General features: G+C 35.5%; 1 protein-coding gene across 1 annotated transcript; it reads left to right on the forward strand.

Moving 5' to 3' along the window:
- The first annotated feature begins 12834 nt into the window (after nucleotides 1–12834).
- On the forward strand, nucleotides 12835–20962 carry LOC123544817 (titin-like). Its single transcript, XM_053535494.1, has 4 exons — nucleotides 12835–13026; nucleotides 18258–18327; nucleotides 18764–19403; nucleotides 20679–20962. The coding sequence occupies exons 2-4, from the start codon at nucleotides 18319–18321 to the stop codon at nucleotides 20960–20962; spliced, it is 933 nt and encodes a 310-aa protein (XP_053391469.1). The 5' UTR covers nucleotides 12835–13026; nucleotides 18258–18318.
- The last annotated feature ends 260 nt before the right edge of the window (nucleotides 20963–21222 follow it).

Genomic DNA, 21222 nt, shown 5'->3' on the forward strand with positions numbered 1-21222 from the left:
GATCCAAGCTTTCCAGGTAAACAATTATCTACACAACGTGCAGAATATGCAAAGCTACAATATATGTCTTAATACCATTTTTAATGTAAATTCGGCGACTAAAATCAATACAAACTGAAGTCAACGTTTTAATTAAAACAACCACGTGTATGAATACAAATATGCAAATTTATGGTCACGTGAATAAACGATGACCTCATGTCACCTGAACTGGAGCGATGATATTGATTAGCTATTGCATAGTACTGCCCCAGAGGTCACGTAGCTTATAACGTAGAAAAGGTAGCTTATATATATAGAAACTTTGCCTGGGAATCCAGACTGACAATTCAAAAATGTTTCCTAACCGCAGTGTCACATGTATAACTCCCGAAATTTAAGGCTTTATTTGATAAAGAACAATGACTTCTGCTAGCAATAATCCGCGGCTAAAAATAGAAACGGAATTTCAACGGAAAAGTTTCCAAACATTTCCGGTCCATAGACAATACCAGTGTGTACCTCTGATAGCTTTTCCAGCAAGTTGTAACACTTTTCAAATATGTCAGAACAAACTTAAATGTTCGTCATAGCTATCAAATTGTAAGATATTATATTAATGCAACCCTAGTGATCTAAGAATGTTACTGAATTTTCGACTGCATTTCTCGTTTTCGTTTCAAGCACGCAAAAATATGACCACATGTTAATTAGGCTATTTATAGAAAATCGATAATCAGCACTCAGGCGTTGATACTGCCAATTAACATTTAGTGAGATGATTTATGAACAGGACAGTACTTTATTGATATAACTTGAACATGTACAGTTCATCGTTATATCAAGAACAAAAGTATACTAAAACATGCTTAGCAATACGAGAGTGAACAAAAATAAAAGAACGTTGAGTTAAAATTCATTCGATATTGTTTGCAATGTGACCTGCCGTGAGAATCAAAGACATGTATGTTTTCTAAATAATATTCCCTCACGGATAATCTTCCTTCGGCAAATGTACAATATAAGATACTATATGTATGCATAGATACACATATAGATAATTTCGTCTGACAAAACACGAATTATCAAAGTGGAAACCCACAGGTCGCCCAAGCTGAGAAGTGTTGCAAGCTCGCTTTGACTAAGTGGTGCTACTGTATCACGATTTCATCAACTTGTAAGCCCGTGAAAGTGGGCGCAGCGATAATACTAATACTCGCCTTTTTGAAACGGCAATCTGTCAGACTGTAGCAAGTCGTCGGATAACAGATTTAACCAACTTAAAAATTGAATTGTTTCAAGACAGATTCTGCTCACTTCAGCTAAATTCATTCGAGTCGCACCATGAGAAAAACAACAGAGTGCATTTGTGACCAGCATGGACCCAGATCAAACTGCGGATCCGCACACCACTCTGGTCAGGATCCTTGGTGTTCGCTAACAGTTTATCTAGTTGCAATAGGCTTTGAAAGCCAACAGCATGGATTCTGACTAGAATGCGCGGATGCACAGGCTGGTCTGGATCCATGCTGGTCGCAAATGCACTATGCTGGTTTTTTAATTACCAGTGCCCTGTCAGTATATCTGGATACAAATATATGTATAAAAATTAAAACGGTTTCGTTTCGCCAGTTACATATTTTCGACTTTTTTCTCGGTCTGACTAAAGTTGTAAGTTTGTCTGACTTAATGTCCAGCATTTTTGCAAAGCCTGCTATTATGTATAGCGGACTTTTGAGTACGAGAGATGGAGTGATAATTAATGCACCTCTAAAATGCACTGGCTGCAGAACTGACATTCTGAGGTACATTTGTGATGCATATTTGTGTTGTTTTCTTTCACAAAAGTCTCATGAAAATCACAGCTATCTGATACGGACTAAATCAGTGTGTATAATAATTCATGACAGACACTGCCCAAAAGCTTTAAAAAGAAATCTTAAAAGCTGAATGATTTTGAGAAAAAGCTTATATTATTTATTCATAGTAAAACATCTTCGATGTAATTTATGTTGTAGTTTTCGTCACAAATAATCAAAAAGGATCAAAACTAATAGTTAAAGACTGAATCAGTGTGTAGGCCTATGTAAACAATGGCTGGCAATGAAAAAGGATTAATTTTGAAACCAAAGCCGAATATTAAAAAAATGCAAAAAAAAGTTCTTATGGTTTATATTAACAATTCCTCAGTTGTCGCTTTCTTTGTAATATTTTAAACATTGTTTAGCAGCCGCCATCAGCGCTTTGAGCGCTTTGATTATAAACTGTTCCGACGTACAGACATTATCTTTATTTTCTACTAAATGCTATCTTTCAACGGACGTAAAATGGGTATTTGAACGTTAAACCATTCCTTTTCCCAGAATATCTAAAGAGCCAGATTACAGGTTACATGTATAAGTTGTGTTGAGTATATTTCCCTGACTAATTCTAATTGAGTCAAACGACAATAGACTTGGTTATAATGCTGCTTTTACATTTGCTTTTATGAACATAAAGCATGCAAATATTTTGTTAGTTCCGCTGATCGTTAAATGTTATTTCCTACGATTGTTACAGGTCTGAATACTTCATCAGCATAGACGAAGTATAATTAATGAATCCATTCTTATTACCGTTCTTGATTATCCTACAAGGTTAGTTTATAAGCAACATTGACAGTGGGACCTACCTGACCGAGTGGTTAAGGTCAAATCATCGATGTGGGTTCGAGCCTCACTAGGGGCGTTGAATTCTTCATGTGAGGAAGCCATCCAGCTGGTCTACGGAAGGCCGGTTGTTCTACCCAGGTGCCCGCTTGTGATGAAATAACACACGGAGGGGCACCTGGGGTCTTCCTCTACCATTAAAGCTGGAAAGTCGCCATATGATCTATCATGTATCGGTGCGACGTTAAATAAAAAAAAAAACATTGATAGTAGTGGTTTTTTTTATTCCAATTTAATAATTATTCACATCTTGGACAGCTGCCTTATCTGGTTACACATGAAATGAAAAGCTGTATGGAATTTTAAGCTTTAGTCTTTGTAGGGATTCAGGCTTCCTTAAGTGCACTTACTAAATTAGAGATTGAAATAATGATCGTATCTGACACGTATGGAACGCCTCAGCTGTCTTATGTTAGATGATAAGAGGTATCTGCTTTATTCAGAGTAGTATGTTCTCAAGATCCTGTTAAGTCATGATAATTACTGTGCTATCCTGTTTAACTTATGTACTATTTTGTCAGAGTGTCGTATTATTTTGTTAAAGGGCACCCCTTTTCTCTCAAAGCGACATGTTGTCATGTCCATTGAACATATCATCTTCTCAGAGTGACGGACTATTTTCTTAAACGACCATCCTATTTCTTTAAAGGAACATGCTATCATGCCAAATGTATAAATTATCTTGACAGAGTGACTCTCACGTTTTCTTAAGTATCTGTGTGGTATACGTACTTATAATTGAAGTGTTTTCTTATTACTAATGTCCATGATGGAGCGTTGCTTTTCATATAAACCTATAATAATGAAGATGCATGTAAAAATACAGGCGGATGCACTGTGTAGGGAAGGAAGGAGTTAAACGGAGGCCTTAAAGAAACAGAAAAGAAATATCACACACACACACACAAACACACACACACACACACACACACGCACACACGCACGCGCACGCACTCACACACACACAAACACACATATATACATTTGGTATACTGGGTATAATTCTAGTTTAATGCTGACATTCTCTGTATCAAGGGTATATCTGTAACTATGATTTATTACAATCAAAGGTTAACTGCTGAGGTTACATTTGGTCCCTTAATTCATTAAAACTATTTCATTTAACAGGAAGTTAGTACAATGCGTCATTTTTATTTTCTGGAATATATATACTGAAGAATAAAAAGTTTTACTAAACCAAAAAACTTACATTTACAAAATGAATCAACATATTGAATATAAGAAATGTGTTTTCCATTAGAAACTTATCATGATATTTCTTTTATCATTCTATGTGCTTTTAACCCTTAGCGGAACCGCAGTCATTGCAACTGAAAATGTCCGTAAAGTGACTGAAATAGAGAAGGGGAAGAGTGGGGGTGGGGGAGGGGGATGGGGAGATGTGTATAATTACACAATACGAGTATGACTCGAATTATCCGTTAGTGTCATGCTACTCTTTACAATGGAAAATAAAAGATTAAAGATTTGCCACTTTCACTAGTACAATGTATTGTTACAAATTCCAACTTCCTGTTTACAAGAAGTACGTATTGTTTATGTAGATACTAGTAGTACTTAATAAGACAATGAAGCCTCTTTTACTATAATTAGTTAGCTACTTAGGAAACGTGACCAGCACCACACATACGTTAAGTGGTGTTTCATACTTTTAGAATTGAAAACGGAAGTTTATTTGTGAAAATGAAGCATGGACTGTTATTTGTAATGATGGATTTTCACCAAAGTTGCTATGTAGCATCCTTTATTAATATCTTCTAATTCTATTTCAGTAGTTTTGACTACCATTTAGCTTAGATTGAATCAAATATTTAAAGATTTTCTTCTAATGAATCACTGGATACAAATGTATATGTACACAAAAGAATGGTTTGAAATTAATAGAGCTCTCTCATGTTCGTTCAAATGGATTTGATTTGACATATTTTGTCTGGAAAAAGTTAAACAATATGAGTTATTTCTTGTTGTGGCTGAACTTAGTCTGAAGCATCCTTATATTGATCTTTCTTAAATATCTTAAAAGGATTCCTGTTACAAACTTTTAGTGACCGCAATTATAGCTAAAAATAACTTTTTAAACGATTCCGTCTCATGTACCATATGGAATGTTTGTTCATATGAATTCGCTAAAGTGTTTTAGGGGCTACCAATATAAAAAAAATCCTTCCCATGAATACTCCATATTTTATGGACGACTCGATAGCTCAACGCCGAACTTAATCTGTAGAATTCTTAGACTACTCTGTGGTTCTAATTTGTTTGAATGGTTCTTCATGACCCCTTTTAAGGACAGAATGAACATAAATGTAAATTTACTGTGTTAAAATTGTTAGAGTAATAACTGTATGTAAGAGAACAATAAAATCTGAGCAAATCAAATATGATTGTCCCTCAAGATCCATTTGATCTGTTAGTTAGCTTAATTACAAACTACGTATACGCATCAGCCTTTGTAGTTATTAGTTGTCTACCAAGTTTGTTTTAAGTGTTACTTCTTAAAGTTAAGAAATTGTAGAAATTGATCTTTTGCAACAGTTAAGCGATATTTATCAGACAAAAGGCGAGTGTTTAAATCTATGCAATATAACCTGTAAACAATGAAGATGAAGGAAGCAAAAGTGCAAAGTGTCCTATCTATGTAAAGGGACATTAAATATTTCCCAAGTACACGAAAATAGCTTTTAAAGTTTGCAGTTATCAGCTCGTGTCATTTGGTGTTCAATTGTTTTAACGGTCTTTTTTGAAAAACGGAAGTTTTAAAGGGTTGAGCACTTTTCCTTGTAATATCAAAAACCCACAAACTTCCCCTTACCAAGAAGTGACTATTGTTTCGGTACAGATTACTAATAAAGATAATGAAACGGAGTGGCTTTTAAAGATTGTTGTGTAACCAATACCGCAAATGCGCACAACAATGACACATGCTTGGTAGGTATGTTATATATCAATTTTAACTGAACTTCTTTCGTTTATGTCAGACTCTGTCGTACCTTATTCGCCAGCTAACTAATTTGTTGTGTTCCAGAGTGAACTGTTTTGCTTATATTTCGGTCTAGCGCCGTTTCTCTACTGATTGTCGCATCAGGCATTTATCCTATATATAGTTCATAAATATTGTAACAGTACTCAGATATTCTCAGATATTCTCAACAATGACCACAAATGTATTTACGCGAATCAGAAGTAGAGAACAAATGGTTAAAGATGTTTTGTCTTCAAATCAAATCCTACAGGAAAACATGCACCGCGCCCGCAGATCAAATTCGCGTCCTTATAGCCCATATATATGTGCTTTACGTATTTAGCTAAGCGTGCGCACACAATCCCAATTAACTGCCAGTTATAATGTGTCATATATATCTTAAACATATGCTCTTAGTCAGCAGTAACCAAAACAAAACCCCAGGGTATCGTCCTCACTCTGGGTTAATTATAAACAATATAGAGCAACACAAAAAATATCGAGTGATATCAGACATACTCTTAAGTAACGAATGTTCAAACCTAGTGCAACACGAAAGGTGCGTGTGGTTTCTACCGCGGATTATGTTAAGTATACTAAACAAGAGCAATAAAACAATTTCACAAGGTATATGCATTGCTCTAAAGCTAAGTGAAAAAAACCTATTGCAACACAACAACTTTATATTGTAACTACCTCACCCTAAGGTCAAGTATACAAAGCATAGAAGAACACACAAATATCGCATGGTAACTACCTCGATCTTAGGTAAAGTATACAGAACACAATTTCGCACATTATATACCTGGCTCATAGTTTAAGTGTACAAAATACAGAGCAACACAGCAATATCGACTGGCATAATCCTTAACTTTAGGCTAGATATACAATGGAAAGAAAAATGTCATTGGGTATAATTCTCGCTATGGTTAAGTATAAAACGCATAGAGCAACACAGCAATATAGCATCATATCTACCTTGGTCTTAGGTTAAGTGTACAAACTGTCTTTAGTTTACATGGTATCTAACTCACACAAGGCTGAATACTGCTTAAGCCGGTGCTAGGAACGCATGGGCAGTGTTGCATTTTCCATTACTGCTCATGAACAGACGCAATCAAACCGAGTCTGCAATTTTCACTGTTTGCTTTGTTCTCGGTGCTTTTCTACTTTCTACTTTTCAGATTTTATTAGTATAAAATACATAGACCAACACAACATTTTCTGAGGTCACATACTGGGCTCTTATGTTAGGTATACAATGTAACAATTTCATATTGTAACTACCTCTCCTTTAGGTTAGGTGTACAAAGTGCAAAGAAACACAACACTATCGCACTTTATCTTATGTTTGATACAAACAATAATATACAGGCACACAACCGTTTTATAGGGTATCTATCTCATGTTTAGGTGAAGTATATAACACATAATATAACGAAACAATTACACATGATATCTAACCCAAGTTAAATACGACGATCATGCAAAATTTCTGTCATTGGGTCCGGTGTAATGAAGTATTTCGACCCCCATAGAATAATGACCCCCCGGTCATTATTCTATAGAAAAAGTGACCCCCCGGTCATAGTATTATGACCTCCAGATCATAGTACTATGACTCCCCCACGTGAAGTAAACTGAACCTCACGAAGAATATTGACTCCCATAAAAAAACGACCCCCGGTCATTTGGTCAAATTTAGTGATAACTCATGTATCTAAGGCCTAATTGCTGCATTTTTTTATGCCCCCACTCGGGGGAGGGGGGCATATAGATTTGCCCTTGTCCGTCCTTCCGTCCGTCCTTCCGTTTGACCATTAGCCCCAGATACCATCACTTGACACTGGAAAAAAACAATTCACAATACGTTCACAAAACACACCAGTGTCAGTAATCCCTGCAAACTTCGGTATGAAGTAATTCTTCAGAAGAAAACTGCACAAGAAACTGCTAGCATAGAACTTAGTATTAATAGAAGTTGCAATACTTAGCAGTGGCAGTAAAGTACGGTAGCGGCAACAATAGAAAGTAGTAGTAGTAGTAGTAGTAGCAGTAGTAGTAGTGGCAGTGGTAGTAGCAGCAGCAGAGGAATAAGTGACAGCAACAACAGCAGCAGGAGAAGAAGAGGTAGATGTACAAGACATATTAATGGAAGCAGGTATATTAGTATCAGTAGTAGCAGTTGTAGTAGTAGTAGTAGTAGAAGTAGTAGTAGTAGTAGTAGAAGAAGAAGTACATGTAGTAATAGCAATAGAAGTAGCGGCACCAGTAGTAATAGTACAATCAAAATGTTAACTATTGGCAATGGAGGGTATTAGAGTTGTAGATCTAGTAAAATTGTCCGTTAGGTTTGGTGGGGATCACTTTTTAATAGATATTATCGTCGAAAGTCTTTTTAGGAGCCGGTGTTTTACACGGAAAGAGTAACTTTTTTAAATAGAATAATGTCCGGGAATCGATATTGTATGAGAGTTCGAATGTAGTAATTTCGGCAGTGAGTATTTTACATTGAAGGAGTCACTTTTTCTATAGAATAATAACCGGGGTCGTTATTCTATGAGATTCGAAGGGAGTCATCTTTAGGGAGTCAGTATTTTACTTGGAGGGGTCAGTTTTTCTATAGAATAATGACCGGGGGTCGTTATTCTATAGAGTTTTCAAAGTGAGTCAGTTTTTCATAAGGGGAGTCAATATTTTACAGGAAAGGAGTCACATTTTCTTTAGAATAATGACCGGGGGGTCGTTATTCTATGGGGGTCGAAATACTTCATTACACCGGCTTTCTAAAGTGCTACGTTTCATCAAAAATATTTTTATTACAAGCCTTCAAAGTATTCTCCCTTTACCGAAATACATTTTTGTAACCTTTTTTTTCAATATCATAGAAAGAAGATCAATATTCTTTTTTTTTTTTTTTTTGGTATCTGTTTGAGACACTGATAAAGGCGCTGCCAAGAGAACTTCTAGACTTATATTTTTCCAGAAAGCATTTTCTGAAGCCTTTGAAATAGAAAAAGTAACAGGGTCTCGGGTCAGGTCAGTAAGGTGGATGGTTAACAATTTCCACCTTTACAGAAGCCAAAAAAGACATAACAATCTCGCACTTGTGAGAGGAGTCGTTTCGTGTATATGATGGACTCCTGCCCATCCTTTGCTTGGACTATTCTTTTTGTAAACCTCTTTCACTTCCTTCAGTATATAGTTCTTGTAGAATCGTCCATTGACTGTATGATCAGATGGACGAGGCGCTTGAACGACGGGTCAACTAGAATTGAAGAAAATTGCGTACGCTATCTTTTTCGAACTTTTGTTTCTCTTGGCAATACAGAGGTGTTTTTCATCTTTTTGCTTCCATTGCTTATTGTGCATCAAGGTTTCGTCACCTGTCAGCAAGTTAGAAATAACCCGACTATCACAGCCTTTGTATGTTTTCAAATGTTCCCGGGCACATTTAAGGCTTTGTTTCCGTTCTCCTCAGCGGACAAATGGGGTACCCACCTGGCGCAAGTCTTTTTCAGATCCAAACACTTTTTCAGAATTGTTTAAACACTGCTTTCTGATATAAAATTACAATTGTCAATATCTTTCACCGACATTTGCGCATCCTGTACGACTACAACGTTTTAATGTAGCTACGAATTTCAGTATTTTCCTCCAGTTTACAATGTGACAAGTAAATTGATCAGAGTATATGACTGCATGTATTTCAATTTCAAATACCTCGGCATTTGAAGAGAAATTCGCATGAAATAAACGGATATCGTTAGATATTGGACACAGCATTCAAGTGCAATGAAGCGTTTTATAAAAACCTGAAATAAAACAACGTAAGGCTATTAGTGTCAGAACGTTTTGCAGGACCCTCGTACACAAAACCAAGAGCAAGGTTTAGTATAGAAAATCTTAGACCAAGAGAGCAATTTCAGAGGACATATACCTCTTTCCTCATACGCTCATTGTCGCATGGTATCTTCCTCAATCTTACAAAAAGAATTTAAAAAACAGAGCAATGAAATTCTTAAAGTATGCAGTATAGCAACATAACAATATCCCAGAGTATCTTCCTCATCCTTGGGTTGAGTATACAAAGCAAAGAGCAGCACAACAATTTCGCAGGTATCAGCCTTGCTCTTATGTTATCTACACAAAACCTTAAACTATATAACAGTTTCATTTGATATGTAACTCGCTCAAATCTTACGTATACTTAACCTAGATCAAGTTAACAGTATGTATGCGTGGCACCTATGCATAGTATCTAGTTTATCGTAAGTCAAGTACACAATTGCTAGAGCAACGCAGCAATTCCACAGGGTAGCTAGCTTGACCTTAGTTTATGTATTCAAAGCATAGAACAGCACAACAATTTCGCACGGTATCAACCTGGTAAACAACGTAATAATTTCACAGGATATCTACCTCGCTCTTAACTTAAGTACACTAAACATGGATCAACACAAAAGTATAGCATGATATCTACCTCGATCTTACGTCAGGTTTACACAGCTAGAGCAGCGAAACATGATGGCAGGGTAACTACCTTGCTCTTAGGATAAGTACTTAGTTAGGAGGACCTGGGAAACAATTTCACTGAGTATGTACCTGTATACAAAAAAAAAGATATAGAGTAATGGTAGATATAAAAGCAGCACAACAACAGCGGATGTATCTACCTCGATCTTACTTATACAAAGAGCCCGCTTAGCTCAGTAGTTTAAATCCCACCACAGTCAGTTGGGATTTTCTTATAAAGATGCTATGCTCTTTTATTTCTGCTGGCTAAAGTCGTAACTCGTCCGGGATACGTTCTTCATCTCGTGCAGAAAAAGGGCACTTTCTACGCCATAAATGGCTTATACGTTATCATAAATGATGACTTTTTAAAAGAAGTGAAGCGTTACGGTCGCTTACGCATAGCCTGCACGTTTAAAGCTGATCTGTGAAAACTAAGTCATGGAATCGACCCTTTGGTTCTGTGGTTAGAGCGTAAGAATAGCACACACACATTCCGAGTTCGATTCCCGCCACAGGCAGGTGGGATTTTTCGTCATTAAATGCTTTGATCTTTGATTTATTGCGCCTTTACCATAGTAAGTGGCTCGTTTGTTATCTGGATGTTATAGCGTGCCATAAATATTACTTTCTATACTAAATACCATCCTAGTGACCCGGATTCAAATCCCGCCGCAGATAGTTGGCATTGTTGTCTTAGAAATGCTTTGCTCTCTTATTTCTATTACGCTCAAGGTCGTAAGAATCAATAGCAGAGATCGACTCCACTTAAGATTGAAAGTCCCACACTATCACGTGGCTTTTAATCTTCTGTATTTGGATCCACCTTTTTCGTTCTAAGAAGTTTCTTACAATATGCTTTGCTCTCTTATTTCTATTACGCTCAAGGTCGTAAGAATCAATAGCAAAGATCGACTAAAATTATAATTGGTTATATGATAACTATACCTTACTATGATAGGCCATTTTACAGTTTCTCATTCATTCATAAAAATTATTTGTCTGGTGTTTAAAGGCAAGTGTTTTTTTGTTTGTTTGTTTTTTTCATTAAGGTTGCCGCTAAGACGGATTTAACCATATAGTATAATAAATACTGAAACTCAGGAATATTACATGACCGCTTTAAATTTGGTATAATCATGAACACCTGTTGAGGCAGTAAGCAATGCCAATCTTTGTATTCACTTAAGGAATGACATGAAGTATCATATCGACCTAAATCCTCCACTTAAGATTGAAAGTCCCACACCATCACGTGGCTTTTAATCTTCTGTATTTGGATCCACCTTTTTCGTTCTAAGATGTTTCTTACAATATAAGTTACCATTTATACTAAAAAATACTATAGAGAACATAAACTACAACATAGCTTCTAACATTCTATAATGTTAAACACTACTTTTGGATCCTCTTTATCCATTCTAAGATTTCTCCTTGATATAAGTTACCATTTATACATAAACGTAATGTAGAAAGTATGAAAGAAATGTTCGGACTATAGTTATAAGTTAGGAATTTAACATTTTAAACGATTTACCTAGAACTTTCGCGATCGGTTAACGTGTCTGGTGTTATTTATCATTTTAAACGATTTACCTAGAACTTTCGCGATCGGTTAACGTGTCTGGTGTTGTTTTTAGTCTGAACTTTAGGATGTGTTTATGTGGTGAACAAAGCAAGCTTTCGGTTATTCAACGAACAGGCAGCATTGACTCGAAAAGTTTTAAATATTGACATTTGCCACTATCTGTTAGCAGCGGACCGTGTATTTTGTAACAAAATATTTGATTACAGTTTTTGATTTAAAAAAAAAACAAAAGCGTCGTATTGATTCCATGTATCTAAAACCAATATTCGATATCACTGTTCATAAGTGACCAAGGTTATCTAGCGGATGTAACTAATGAAATAACAAAGTAGCCTTAAAAAGTCCGATTTTATTCATGAAGTATTGGTCTCATTTTAACATGTAAGCATGTAATAAACAGAACATTATTTGATCTTTACAAATTAGCATACAAATATTGAATAATCTCCCTTATCAGTGAAACATATTTCGATATCACGCTGAAAAGAAACAAATATCCTCCATTTCCTTATTCAAAATAATATTCCTCCATAATTGTTTTCATATTTCCCTGTAATAAACATTATCGCAAACCCTACAACCAACCCCGACCCCGCCTCCAACACCCTCCCCCAACCTTTAGAATGAACACGCAATAAAATTACTCGTGAAGCATACAAGTGCAATAATGTTTCTAAATCAGTTAAGGTTTTAAGTATAAACCCCACATGAAATGAAGTGACTTCTTTACTCTTTATTCAAATAAATTAACATTAACTGTATTCCTCGTGTAATTTTATAAGTTAAAAATAAATAAGTCAGTCTTAGACAGACTTAGACAAGACTACGGTCGTGTTGGGGCAAAACTGTATAACAGTGAATACGTTCTTTTACAGATCGAATATGATTTTGTTGGTTTATGTATTAACTTGAGTTTACAATGTGATCATTTTGAACTAAAAAAAATCTGGTACTGTTATTGTGATGTGCATATTAATTCATTATGTGTTATATCAACCCTATGTACTCGGAAGTTTTAATTAGTATACTTCCTTATTTATCTATTCGCCTCGTAACTGATCTGCACAGTGTAAGATGCTAAGTGGATGAATCTAGATATAATACATTTATATGTAGCATTGATAAAAATTTGCTAAGTTATATAAAATCTTTAAATGTATACACTTTGTTGGAATTAAACAAAGAGAGTAATATGATGTGAAGTGAATATGTTCGAGGAGAAAGATTCGCGTTATAAAATGCGGATATTAACCGTAAGTTTTAACTTAACTTATCAAAAGTTATTATCTACTCCTTCGATAAACGCAGTTTTGAAATGAGTTTAGCCGACAACTGGCCCAAAAGTACAATTAATTTCCCATAGAGTTACAATGCAAGGCTTTGACACAATGTTCTGAAGACAAAAGCAAATACCTTCTCTTTAGTAATCAATCTGAGAGAAACACAAAAATCCCCTTTAAGTGACCTGTTGACCTGCTACTTTTCTCCTCACATCTGTCAAAATGAGTAGTGTATTGCATTTTTACAGATTGAAGCGGTTCAGCTTACTTTTTGTACAGATCCGCAGACGGTCATTTGCAAATGAAACCATGATTTTCCAGCAATTATTTACCCCTTTCTCTTGATTTACATCAGATCTATAAAATTTTATTACTTTCAGAAGCTCAGGATATAGGTTTTCAATCAAATCTATCATGAAATAAGGGACCTTTTTTCTCTCGGATACACTTCCTTTAGTTAGTTAGGGTAACGAAGGGCAGGTAACTGTACCTTATTTCCTATTTAGCCCAAAATCTTTGTCGAACCCAAATAATATTTTGTGGTGTTCATATCTAATATATTAGCAAAAACCGGTGAAGTTTGGACATTTTAACTTATGCATATGTAAACTGCCAGCAATATAGCCAAGACAGGAGTAAATATTATTTTTGCTACAATTCTGAGAATGAAAATTTCAGCATTGGAAAAACTAAAATTGCAATATTTTCTTTAAAAGTCTGAATAACTGAATGAAACAAAAATGTTGATTTTTCTGCATTCATGGTAACTGAAAACGCACATCATTTAGTGCATATGTTAAATTTTTATTTCAATTTTGTCTTTTTTAAAAGAAAGAACCCACTTCTTTATCATTACAGTCAAATGTCAAAAGTCAGCAAATAATCAGAAAACCTGTAAATGCAATATATTGTGCCGTTTCGAAGAACACTTTCATACCCATTAAGTGACAGGCAACTTTAGGGTACATGTCAAACTTTGAACAATAAACAGATCCCTAAACCATGTCATCTCTCCTAATTGAATTCACATGTGTCTCGTTCACATCTCTTGTCATAGAGGCCTGTTTTAATATACAGGGTCCTGTGTACTGCCAAAAATTCCACACATGTCTTAATCTGTCTAATACTCAGGTTTTTACTATAAATAAATTAGTTCTTAGCTACACTATTTATAACACTATTTGCTTCATAACTGATCCAAACAACCATGAAAAGAAAAGGTGAAAATCTCGCAAGAAAACACATTTCAGAAGGGTTATACTCCCTGAAACAAATGCTTGAAACTGCCTGTGTTCTCTTCCGATGACAGTGAACCTGAAATGCAGCCTTCAAGGATGAACTTTGAAGCGTTCTCCTTGGTGACCAAGATGTCTGCAGACGGCTCAACACTAACCACCCCTGACTGTTAGGGATTCTCCAGAGCTCAAATGCTGCTACGACCGAAACCAAAAACTGACACTGACCTGAAATCAGAGGATTCGAATTCAAAACCATGTGAAGGCATGAGACTAGTAGACAATGAAAAGATGACACAGACATTCAACACAGCTATTCAAGGCTATATTAATGCTAACTCCTCGGAATGCCAACAGCCAAACTTCCAAGTTGCTCGAGAGAAGAAATAGGGTATGTGCTGGAAGGTCACACTAAAATGCTTGAACTTTAATTATGTCGCACCAGAGCAGAAAATGTACAAGGAAGTCATCGCTACCAAGCCTGGACCAAGCCCAGCAGCTCCAAATATAGGACTGGCCACTGGTCTACAGGACACCCCGATTGGTAATACAAGGTTCCGGAATCTGGCAGCATGTATGGACATACCACCACCATCCAGTCGCAGTATGCAAAAGTCTTCTAATAAAGTTGACACAGCTTTGACAAACCTGAACAATGAAAATATGTGCGAGAAGGTGCAGATGCTCAAAGAAGTAAACAAGAAACGTTGCAACGATGAGAACATTATAAATATAGCCATGGACGGACGGCACAACTCACCAATCATTGCCAGCCGCAGGAAGCCGGTACAGAATGCCCCTCAGGCTATCGGTTTAGCATGTAAGACTGTAACTTCCCAACAGTTTATTACAGCAGCCTGTGTTCAAAATAAACTGTGCTGGACAGGTGCTTGCAAATTCAACTAGTACGCATACAATTAAAGAAATGACCTTTGTATGACCTGTGGCCTACACAATGTCAGGTGTGTTTTCATGTCTGTCGCATACAATTAATATGGGACCTCTTTTCTCTCTGACACACTTCTTTTAGTTGGTAACGAAGGGCAGGTAACTGTACCTTATTACCCACTTGTATGTGCAATTGTTACATGATGAAATGATGAACTAAAAACTCTTCTGCAAGAGGGGTTTGTTTGTCTCCAATACACATATTTTCTGCAATTAATTCCCAAAATAAGAAAGTACTGCTGATTTTAGAAACTTTGGTCAAATTGTTTGTTGGTTAATGTCATGAAATAACGCTTCTAACATTTTCTAGATCTATCGACATCTAACACTTTATTCACAGTGATTAAAGGAAAATACGCCAATCAAACACCGCAGAATTCTAGCTTAGTTTAACACATTTAAATTATTTTGCAATACAAACGTTTTGATTCCCCTCTTCTGTCCAGGCCGGTGTTAAAAGGCAACAAAGAAGTTTTATCAGTGGCTTAACTGGAACCAGTCTTATATTACAGAAAGGTTTTTAAAGAGATTTCTCACATACTAATTATAGAAGCACATGTCTGTATTTAAAGAATGTGTGAATCCTTAAAATGAGGTGGTTTTGATTCAGGATATATCTTAGTGCGGGGCTTCGCTGTAACAATCATATTTACTTTGCACTTACACTTCATACACTGCATAATTTCAAAATACTGGAAATCGATGTTTTCTTATGATCATGCAAACACTAGAAACTAGTATATTAAAATTGTTTTCAAAGACAAATCAAATTTTACCACTTTTAAAAAATAAATGTAATGTAATTTGTGTTGTCATGCCAACGGAAATTCGAAAGCACCAATGAACAATGAGAATATATAACCGTATAAACTGAAGGCCCATGATGAATTCAAATTACATAGATAAGTATTTCTCAGTAAATTTATATTTGACTTTTTAAATATCCATATAAAATATGATTATTTTGTTAAACGAATGATAATTTGGTGCATAAAAGACATAAAAATACACGCTTTGCACGACGACTTCATACTGCATTTATGAAGTTCTTAACTTCATGGCTCTAAAAACCTTCAGCGACTTACTTAAAAGAATTGTAAGTCTCAAGTGAAGGTAATTATATATAGTGTGAAAGGGTCAAGTTTACTTTCAGTAAATACCACGAGGAAGATTTAAGAGAAGTAGCAATAAAACGATACTGCAAGAAATAATATCATGACAATCATTAACGTGAACTAGAGGTAAACAATACTCCCAGTTATATTTAGTCAATGTGTTCAGTGAAGTAGATATTTACAATACACAAAACAATAAAAGAAGTGAACACGACTTTTAAGACGCCCTTAAAAATAATGCCTCGACATTAATCAATTAAACTAGTCCTTAACGATAACTGACGAGAATGCTCCGGCTTAGGTTCGAGTTCAGGAGTTTCTTAATCCACAGACGAAAACAAAATAATTTGATATTATTGAAAACACCTAGTTATCTTGTATTTGTAAATGTCTAGGATACGTCTTTGAAAACAATTCAGTTACTACCTATGAAATTGTTATTATTTAGCAATAAGAAAATAGTAGAAAAAATATGCATCAGTTATAAAAAATCTTGGTCATTCGAAATAAAAAAACAAACATCATTCACTTTTGACAGGCATGCCACAGAAAATGTAAATATTTTGGACTAGAATAACGATAAATTTTTGAATCGGATTTTATCAACAGAGTATGAAATTTTCAGCCCAACTTACGTTTCATATAAACCAGCAATAATTTAGTAAAGAAAAAAAACTGGATAAATGCTACCCTACACAATCATATATAAAATATGGTATTTGATTTATTTAAAAGTTAAACATGGTTTGGGTCAATCACTGTCCAATGGTTTCCGTCATTGTTAAATAAAATACAAACTAGAGCTGCTTGTAAAAAGAGCGCATGTCTCCCACAACTGCCTAATCATCTGAATAGAAAACAAGTACACTTAAGGCGTAAGGTTTGGTTCAGAAAAGTGCACTTCATGAGTAAGTTTCGGTTCAATAAGTCAAGGGCCACTCGGTTCGGTAAGTTTTGGTTTAGTGATTCAAGGGCCACTTGGTTAGGTATTTGTTGGTTTAGTGATTCAAGGGCCACTCGGTTCAGTAATTTAAGGGCCATAATTCCGAAGTGCCTGGACTGATTTGGCTAGTTATAGAACTTGGCCGAGGACTTATTGGCAAACCCATTTGTTCCAGTTTGGTGAAGATCGGACGAGAAATGTTTGACTTAGAGGGGGGACAAGATTTGTGACAGACCGACAAACACACTCACTCTCGCATACGCACACTCACTCTTACTCTCTCTCTCACACGCACGCACGCACGCACGCACGCACCCCGCCCACACACACACACACTAAAGCACATTCTAAAATAGAAAAAAATGGAAACTTCACAGGTCGCTCAACACGACAAAAAAGAAAGTCACAGGACAGCGTAAATAAAAGTTATCCCCGCCATGTAAAACCCTAACATTTGCAAAGCCAACAGAAGGTACGTAGGGTCAAAACACACAAAATGCTTGTGTATATAAATGCAGTCCTTAAGAGCCTTAAACGCATGTACCATGTACTCAATGCCATTGCAGAAGACAGAGCTGATGGGGAAAAATGAAGAAATGATGGTAAATCGTGGCGTTGATCAGACGAAATTAAACATAAAATTTATTTTAGAAATAGCATTTCACCAATGTTAAGCATTGATAGTCTTAGTGAGTCTTACGCAACTTTTTTTATTTTTGTTATTAAGTAAAATGTGTACACGCCCATTTTATTACTATATAGAAAATCTGACCACTATCGATCAATGGATGGAAGAATATTCTTCGGAAAGAATGTATAAATATAACTTATGATAGCGGTATCCGACTGAAGTAGTTTATAGGTTATACATATATTACGTTCCGCGACTACAGCTAACGTATTGGTTAGATGTTACACGTGCAAGATGTATCATTGCATTATTATTTTTTTTTTATTTTCAAGTGACCATATTTGCTGCAAAGACAAACAAACTGATTAAAATGCCGAGTTGAAAAGAGAAGGCATGGCGACGGTAAAGTACACAGTTTGATACGTTATGTATATCTGCATCCACCTAGTATACAACTTTGATAAAACTATATACACTGAGGCTCTGCCAAGCCATGTATACCTTTTGTGTAAAATGAAACATGGCTGACCAGTTCCAGTACTAGCCCAATGAGCACGCTACTAGTAGAATGTTTTCACGCCTTTGGCATGAAGCAGCAAGGGAGCGAACCAACGACGACCTTCCGCACTCAAAGCGAGCGCTCTACCGCTTGGCTACCAAGGCGGTTTCAAATAGATACTTACTTATCGTGAAACATAATTGGCATTAAAAGCGAATGAATCTGTAATATTTAATATTTTGCAAGGACGCACCTTAGCAGTTATCTTTATGAATAAGTTTGTTTTTTATTGGCAATATATACTACTTAAAGTTTTGAATAAAGTCAATATGTTTACAGACGGACGAGAATATTACACGAGGTCATGAGCTGTATATGAGACATATTTCGCTTTTGGGTAAAGCTGTACCGTTAGCTTTAAAGGCTGTGATTAGAAAGATAGAAGCAAAACACGGGAAATCACTTGATTCTGTTCTAACAGAAAGGAGAAATACTATCAAATCATTTTACTACGACTTGTTTCAAGCATTGTTTAAAGAAGATGATCAAAGTGTAAATACGCAGATAGAATCATTGGGGTTATCTAATCTCTGTGGTGTGATTTCTTTCGTTTTATCAGAAAGTTCCAAACTCGACTGCGTCAGTTGCATTTCTGACCAACTGAGAGATGTTGAAAAGTACACTCATTCTGCCTCACTGGAATACCATACATATAAGCAGAAATGGGAGTCGCTTCGTGAATCTTTGCTTGAGCTTGTTAAAGAAAGTGAAGCCGAATATGAATGCAAACAATTGATTCATTCGTACGATGAATCGGAAGCGATCAAAGTTAGTAAAGAGGTCATTAAAAAACTGAAGAAAACGGAGAGTGTCGACAGGCATATTCGTGTTGCCATAAGTAGCGAATTTGCTTTAGATGGACAGAGCGAAACGGAAGATGATCTGTCGAGAGAAAAAGGAGGCAAGGTAGAATACAATGGTGTGTAGCTATGGTCACTCATTATTACATATTTTATGTATCGTAAGATAATATATATAAATGCTGATAGATAAATGTACATATATAATCTGAATACATGAACAATTAACACACCGTATGTGCTTATAAAACTATCTAATTTCAATATAGCGTTATTTAAATCAGCCAGTATTTGGGATTTACATGTCATATACAATTCAATACCTGTTACCATTACAAATATATTACTGATCTATGATGTCTGGCTGTAATATCATATCATCTTTATTGGGAAATTGTGTGTGCAGGCAAACTCCAATCTTTCATTGACCTTGTGTATTACATACACTTTATATAAGATATTGAAATGATGGCGTTCCCCCTGGGACTGGAAGTGTGCCAGCAATTTGCTAATTGGCACACTCTGTCCATACTACCTGAGGACGTCAGCTGGTGTAATTTTGACGCTACTGTTCATAAGGTATATAATAAGTGTAAATTAGTGTATATCACTAATATTGATACACAAATTCTTGCAAAATGCATGAGAAAATGTCGATTAAACTTGCTTTCCTCAGAACCCAGTATTATATCGTTATACGTTTATGTATACATACTATGGTCTCTTGAAAATCCATTATTATGTAATAAAAGTGTCTAGTAAATTTCTATAAAAAATAACATCTAAACTTAATGCATCACTTATTTAAACAGTCTTGTTCAAAAGAATTTGGAAGTCGTTGCATGTTTTTTTTTTCTTTTACATATTTTGTCGAGTTCTGTTAAAAAAAACAACAATAATTTTCTCCCCTCTTAATTCATTATTTGTTTCTCATTGCTTCGGCCAGCTTAAATAAAAGGTAACTGCATTCAAATACGAAGTAAACGTATCGAAATTATTGATATTTTGATCTTATCTGGTAAACATATTGGATCAGGTATTTATTCCTACTTATAAATTATTACATTTTTATCGAGAAAACAGTGTGAGTTATGCAGTGGAAATATTGCGCGACTTTAGGAGCACAGTATTATTCCGCCAAAGAACGAGTGCATATTTCTCGGAGGAAAGCTAATATCCTTTTTATACATACGCATCAGCACTTAGAAGTATAATATAAATGTTACGTATCTGCATTCGAGCCTCTGTAAAATTGATAATATTGACGTTAAAAAACTTTTAAACGCAAAGCCATATAAGGACCTGTCGTCACAAATGACGTTACAAACCCGATATTAAATTTGAACGTCAATATGAAAATATATTGAAATTAATATGCAATTATCTTTTTATAGATATAGAAGAATCGACAATAAATTTTATTCTGCCACTATCCGACATAGTTGTGCATGAAGAGGAATCAGTAGTTTTCTCATGTGAGCTAAATACAGCTAAAAGTCAAACAGAGTGGCGGAAAAATGATGAACCGCTTCTTGAAACAAAAACTGTCAAGATTCTTGCAGATAAAGGCTATCATTGGCTGGTGTTTGCAAGAGCAATGCCCGAAGATACTGGGAAATACTCATGTATCTGCAAGAATGCGTCGACGTCAGCTTTCGTTAAAGTCTCAAGTATGTAAAATTATCTCAATGTATCTTAATACTAAATACATTGGTTTTATTTAGACACATTTTTTTGTATCATTTTAAGCAAATATAAAAAAGAGGGCAATTAAGGCCATGTTTTGCTCAGCTGACTTAGTATCTATATAGCTGGCATTAGAAAGTCGATTTACTATAACGTGAGACAAAAATGATATGTTTTATGCAAGAAAGGCTCCTGTCTTACATGATAATGTTGAGTTGAATCTCAAGCTCTAACATTATACTGCTTTTAGGT

Source organism: Mercenaria mercenaria, unplaced genomic scaffold (genome assembly GCF_021730395.1).
Source record: "Mercenaria mercenaria strain notata unplaced genomic scaffold, MADL_Memer_1 contig_4872, whole genome shotgun sequence".
Classification (NCBI taxonomy): Eukaryota; Metazoa; Mollusca; class Bivalvia; order Venerida; family Veneridae; genus Mercenaria; species Mercenaria mercenaria.

Excerpts from the sequence above, each read along its gene's own strand:
- LOC123544817 (XM_053535494.1), top strand. Across the intron at positions 19,404-20,678 it reads AGGCAAGGTAGAATACAATG|ATATAGAAGAATCGACAATA; the intron begins GTGTGTAGCTAT and ends ATCTTTTTATAG.